General features: G+C 43.8%; 1 protein-coding gene across 1 annotated transcript; it reads left to right on the forward strand.

The window, feature by feature from the left end:
• The first annotated feature begins 333 nt into the window (after nucleotides 1-333).
• Nucleotides 334-5,839, forward strand: LOC123343511 (lysozyme C-like). The gene is made up of 4 exons (XM_044978604.1): nucleotides 334-584; nucleotides 1,370-1,534; nucleotides 4,209-4,287; nucleotides 5,369-5,839. Exons 1-4 carry the CDS (start codon nucleotides 392-394, stop codon nucleotides 5,433-5,435), a joined length of 504 nt encoding a protein of 167 aa, XP_044834539.1. The 5' UTR covers nucleotides 334-391; the 3' UTR covers nucleotides 5,436-5,839.
• Nucleotides 5,840-6,203: the final 364 nt, after the last annotated feature.

Here is a 6,203-nt window from a genome sequence, read left to right on the forward strand (position 1 = left end):
CCACAAGAGAGGTAGCATTATCCCCTTTCTGCATATGGGGAAACTGAGGCAGGGGTAAAGTAACTTGTTCAAGGTCACCCAGCCGGCCAGAGGCAAAGCTTGCACTACAGTGTAGGCCTGCTGGATCCCAGTCCAGTGCTCTGTCCACTAGGGCACACAGCATCTCCAAAGACAGCAGAACTTACAGATGCCAGAGTGAACTAGACAACCTTTTAACCCACCTACCAAAGTATTTGCAGTTTATCATTCAAAGCTGGGAGCTGCAGGGAGGGGCTGTTGCTTTAGCTGTCCAGTGTGGCAGGAGGAACAGCTGAGAGCGGAAGGGAAGGGCCACTGCTTTCGGGAAGGGTGTGACTTGAGCTGTTCCCGGTTGTTCCTCCCCAATATTAGCATGCACACGTCGTCTCTAGTCTCAGTGGTAGGAGACTGGGTTTGCTACGCTGCCAGCATGAAGGCTTTGCTAATCTTGGGGCTTCTCCTCCTTCCTCTGGCTGCTCATGGGAAGATCTACGAAAGGTGTGAGCTGGCAAGAGCGATGAAAAGGCTTGGGCTGGATGGATACTGGGGCTACAGCTTGGGACATTGTAAGTCTGCTTCCTTGGAGGAGATGTCCATGTGATTCAGGGGGCAGGGAGGGAAAGAGGATAAGTTGACAGGTGCCAGTTTTCCAGTCAAAAAGGGGACCTGGCAGTGTCCAGTCAGATGTACTGACTGGAGACCAAAAGTCCGCTTACCACGGAGGGTGAGAGTGGGAGGGGAGGCGCTGGGTCATCAACCTTCAACAGCCCCCGCTCAACCACGGTTGCCTTCTAACTGCAGACAGGCGGGAGGTAGGCTCTGAGTCCAACTGCAGCTCCTTTCCCAGCCCTGGAGCAGAGGGAGCCCAGCTGTGAGGGAGGGAGGATGAGACAATCCAGCAACAGGGAAGAGGGAGAGCAGTGAGAGGGCGAGAGAAGAGTGAGTGGGGGCAGGGCTTTGGGGAAGAGGTGTGGCTGGAGTGGGGCCTCGGGAGTTTGATTTTCAGCAATTAGAAAGTTGGCATCCCTACCCCAAAACACTTCCTGGTGTTTCCTTCAAAGATATTGGCCCCATGTGGTGTTCATATGACAATCAAAAGTTTTACATGTAGAATGTTTTTTTTCTTACTCTTCATATTTAATAAGGATTGTGAATCTGATCAGATTAAAAGGAAGCAAAACTACCTGTGTGTACTTTGTACTAAATAATCATTTGCATCATCTACAAATTGGTGATACAGGGGCATATTGATTCACATTCATGTAAAATATCAACCTATGAGAAGTTTTTATCACCAGAGAAAATACATCAATCTGTGTGTGGTTATTTTTTTTAAACGGAACCTTCACAGGGGTGTGCACAGCAAGATACGAGAGCGCCTTTAACACAAGTGCCACGAACTACAACCCTGGTGACCAAAGCACTGACTATGGGATTTTACAAATCAACAGCCACTGGTGGTGCAATGATGGCAAGACTCCAGGAGCCAAGAACGCATGTGGAATCCAGTGTCATGGTAGGTGCAATATAATGTTCCCACAGGTAACACTATGAGCGGGCAATTCTGCCCTTTTACACCAGTGTGAACCTATGGCATTGCAAAGTTAGAACTGAAGGCAGGTTTTGTTCCTAGTAGCCCTATATGAAAAAAATCCAACCCCTTATTCTACAGACAGAAGGGCGCGGTTTCAATGTATGGGGATGTATGTGTGCTACAAAAGGGGGTTCCCAAAGGATTTTTCCAAAAGGAATAGTGTTCCTTTTTTCAGACTTTCTTTTTTAGAAATTGATTGTTCCTTCCTAAATGGAGTACTTTGTCTTTATTGAATTTAATCCTATTTACATCAGATCATTTCTCCAGTTTGTCCAGATCATTTTGAATTTTAATCCTATCCTCTTTTTTAGGTTTCTTTAATAAAAACAGTTCCCTTTTGGAGATGCATTTAGTACTTACCAGTTATGTTGATTTCAGGACACTTAACTTTGTTCTTAGAGGATGAAATTCACTGCTATGTGGAATGCCAGCACAAATGCTGGTTCCTGATCTTGCTTGGTTTTAAAAATACACATTTTAATGTTTATAATTTAAAGAGACACAATCAACTTGAAAATCTAATCCACTTTAAGGAAGAATTTAAAGTAATTTCAAGTGCTGCAATTTCCCTTCACCCACCCCCTGCCATTTTTCAAACTTTTACAATCACTACTTTTTATTTTATTGTATTTTTTTGGACTAGTCTCCTCTGTTGCTGTGTGACACTCACACAATCAACATAGGGAACTATCTGTCTGACTATACAGAAAACCAGCAAAATAGCTATTCACAAAGGGTAAAACCAACCCTTTTGGAGAAAGTTAGGTAAGACCCTATGTCCTGTGCTAAGACATATTTCACCCAAAGAGCTGTCAAGGGCACCCAGTAAAGAAGATGGAAAAAATACCAAACAATATTTTTCGTCATTTCTTTGAATTTCTAGTGGCTCTTAGGTGCTACTTGTAGTAATATTTGGTTTGAAATGTTCAGACAAGGGTGTGATATTGAAGCAGATGGTGTGATATCCCTTTATAGTACTAGAACAAAATTTGCTTTGAAATAAGATCATTACAGTAACTCCCCACTTAACATCCTCTCGCTTAATGTTGTTTCGATCTTACGTCCCTGCTCAATTGCAGAACATGCTCCATTTAAAGTTGTGCAATGCTTCGCTATAACATCGTTTGGCTGCCTGCTTTGTCCATAGCTGGCAGCCCCCCTATCAGCTCCCCTATGCCCCCCCAGCGCCTCCCACCTGCCAGCAGACCCCACAGATCAGCACCTTTCCCTTCCTTCCCGCACTTCCTGCCTGCAGCAATCAGCTGGCTTGCAGCATTTCGGGGGAGGGGACCGAGGACTTGGTGTACAGGCTCCTCCTCCCTCCCCTGCCTCCCGAACACTGCAAATCAGCTGATTGCTGTGGGCAGGAGGAAGGGGATGGAGGGGGAGCCTCCGTGCCCAGTCCTCACTCCTCTCCCCACCCCTCCTGCCCCCTGAACGTCACTGATTGCTGTGGGCAGGAGGGAGAGGGGAGGAGCGAGGATGCAGCACACCTCCCCCCTCCCTCCCTTGCCTCCTGCCCATGGCAGTCAGCTGGCTTGTGGTGTTCAGGAGGCAGGGGAGGGAGGGGGAGCCTGTGCGCCGTGTCCTCCCTCCTGAACAGTGCAAGCCAGCTGATTGCCGCGGGCAGGAGGCAGGGGAGGGAGGGGGAGGAGCGAGGATGTGGCTTGCTGAGTAAAGGGTCAGGGGGAAGAAGAAGTGGGTTAAGGGTGGGGGTTTGGGGGAAGGGTTGAACCCCCCGCCCCTTGCGCTTGCAGAGTAGGGGAAGCTGCCGCTGCTGCTGCTCAACGTGCTTCTCCTAGCCTACAGCACCTTCAGCCTCCTTGCCTCCCTCCTTGTCTCCAGTGCCAGTGGGCTGTGCACCTCCCAACTATAGTACTCCAATGTACTGTATGGCAAAAAAAAATTTCCCTGGAACCTAACCCCCCCATTTACATTCATTCTTATGAGGAAATTGGATTCGCTTAACATCGTTTCACTTACAGTCACATTTTTCAGGAACATAACTACAATGTTAAGTGAGGGGTTACGGTATATATCAAACACAGCAAAGAAAGCCAAATGAAAGCAGAACTAGACAGAAACTACAAAGAGAGGAACATAGCAGTTGCCATATTGATCAGACCAGTGGTCCTGTAGTTCAATACAATGTCTCCAGTTGCACTGGCGAGTACCACATGCTTCAGAGGAAGGTACAAGACACCTTGCAGTAGCTGGCTATGGTATAACTAGCTCACAAACTGACAGCATTCTAAAGCTAGGACCCAGTTGTGAAATAACATGATGCTTGACACCATCACATTGTTCATTCTGCTCATGTGTTATATCCCTTTCCCCCACCCGGGGTCTGTCTTTCCATTCAGATTGTAAACTCTTCAGAGCAAGGACATCTGGTATTCTATGCTTGTACAGTGCCTAACACCACTGGGCCCCATTCTTGGTTGGACTTATGATGCTGCTGTAATCAACTTGATTAGTAAATAATAACAATCAATAAAATCTAATTTCAATATCAATTTAGGGTGACTGATTGAAAAAAATGAAGGGTAAAATGTTGATTTTTCTTCTCCCTCCTGTTACCACTGTATTTCTTTAGAGTTAATGACAGAAGACATTACAACGAGTGTAAATTGTGCAAAGAGAGTTGTTCGCGATCCCAATGGCATGGGTGCATGGTACGTTTAAAACTCTTACAACAACTAACAGTGACATACTTGCATGTATACTTAGGGGGAGGCTAGTTAAAAGAGAGAGACTACAATCTTCTTTTGGATAAACAAGCTTGTATAGAAGCAATAAGAAGGTTGATAATATATTCGTGCTTATTTATTAGCATATTTGAACTCAGAACTTGTAAACTAAGAGTTCTCACCACAATACATTTATGGACATTCAGGATTCTCAGTTGTAGCTATGATCAAGGTCATCTAGACCTTTAGAGCAGCAGTGGAGATAACACTCAGATCTTCCTCGTCCAAAAACTCCTACCACTTGGACTGGAAAAACCTCTAGGGCTTATGACATAGTTTATCGGTTTTGATTCAATTCAGTATAGGGCAGTGTCGCTGTGAATGGGAGACTTTCCCATCTGCTCTAAACAACAGTTCAGGTGTCCTTATGGCACCTTAGAGACTAACAGATTTATTTGGGCATAAGCTTTAGCCCACAAAAGCTTATGCCCAAATAAATTTGTTAATCTCTAAGGTATTACAAGCACACACACTCTTCTGCTTAGAGAAATGTATTTGATGAGCATCTGAGATTCCCAGGAATTCAAACACCAATGTGACAAATCCAGAACCATCAAGGAGTTCAAGATTATGTCTATGCTACACATCAGGGCCACTTGATCCTGCATACGACACTGGGGATAGAACTTAAATCAACTTTCTCCAGAAGCTGTAGCTAAAAGGCAATGAGCAGTAGTTCTGCAAATACACCAATCCTCTGTGGCAGGACTAGCAGCTGGTAAGTGGGCCTTTTGAAAATCATTATGGCAATATTTTAGGAAGTGTTGGTAGACTTGAGATTGATTCAGGCATGATCCAGGATGCAGGATCCAGCTGGCCCATGCAGAGTAGGCAGGTGCTGTAGCAGAATTGGGTCAGTGGCAAACTACTTGTTATATTATTTTTGCTGTCTGCACAAATATTAACCATGTGCATACATTTAAAGCAGTTGGTATTTTTCTTGGGAGCTTTTTCGCTAATTTATGAGTTTGCCATAATCAATTAACATGATTTTTAACTCACCCAGGGTGGCATGGAGAAATCACTGCAAAGGAACAGATGTCTCCCAGTGGATCAGAGGTTGCCAGCTGTAAAGTGTTGGGGTTTATTTATCCCAGTTTGGTTCCCTTGCAAATTAGCAGGGATTTGCATAGAGCAAAATGTTCCCTCCACTTGTTTCCCTTTTACAATTAATCGTGTTCAAAATAAAACAAACTCAAGAAAGTTTAGTGCAACTAACTGGTGAAATGCAAATATTTTACTCCTTGCTGGTAAGTCTGTGGATCTTTCCATGTGACCAGCTGCAGTAATTTATTTTGTGTTCTGCACAGTGTAAAAGATCTTTTTTTCAGCTCTATATTATATATACACATCAAGATAAGTCAAATCTGTTTTTCCTGTGAAATCCTGCTACTATTTTGTTCTGCTAATTATAGTAATACGTCATCTTGTTTGCGAGCTTATATTCATTACAATCAATAAAATTACTTACTTTGCACATAGTTTTTGTGATTATTGGTTAATGTAGAAGAGAAACTGAATTTGAGATTATGAACTGGGGCCCACTGAAATCAATGTAAGTTAGGAGCCCAAATACCTTTGAAGAGCTGGGCCTAGCACTATGAAATAAAGAGTATGAGAGAAGTGCATCATTAGGGAGTCCTAAATATTTTATCTCAACTATCATAGTTTGTAAACACATGGTGCAGAATTGTAATCTGTTATATATAATTACATTCCAAAACCATGAATTTGGGTTTAAAAATTCTGTTTAGGTTCTTACTCAAATACGCTGATGTCACTCATCACATCATTTACAACAACCCAAGCCCTTAAAAGCAAAGCAATGAATAGTTAGCAAC

The sequence above is a fragment of the Mauremys mutica genome, chromosome 1 (genome assembly GCF_020497125.1).
Source record: "Mauremys mutica isolate MM-2020 ecotype Southern chromosome 1, ASM2049712v1, whole genome shotgun sequence".
Classification (NCBI taxonomy): domain Eukaryota; kingdom Metazoa; phylum Chordata; order Testudines; family Geoemydidae; genus Mauremys; species Mauremys mutica.

What these genes read in the sequence shown, in the direction of transcription:
- LOC123343511 (XM_044978604.1), top strand. Translation starts at nt 392, where the DNA reads ATGCACACGTCGTCTCTAGTCTCAGTGGTAGGAGACTGGGTTTGCTAC. An exon ending in ATGTGGAATCCAGTGTCATG is followed by an intron (nt 1,535 to 4,208) that starts GTAGGTGCAATA and finishes GTATTTCTTTAG; the next exon opens with AGTTAATGACAGAAGACATT. An exon ending in CCCAATGGCATGGGTGCATG is followed by an intron (nt 4,288 to 5,368) that starts GTACGTTTAAAA and finishes TAACTCACCCAG; the next exon opens with GGTGGCATGGAGAAATCACT.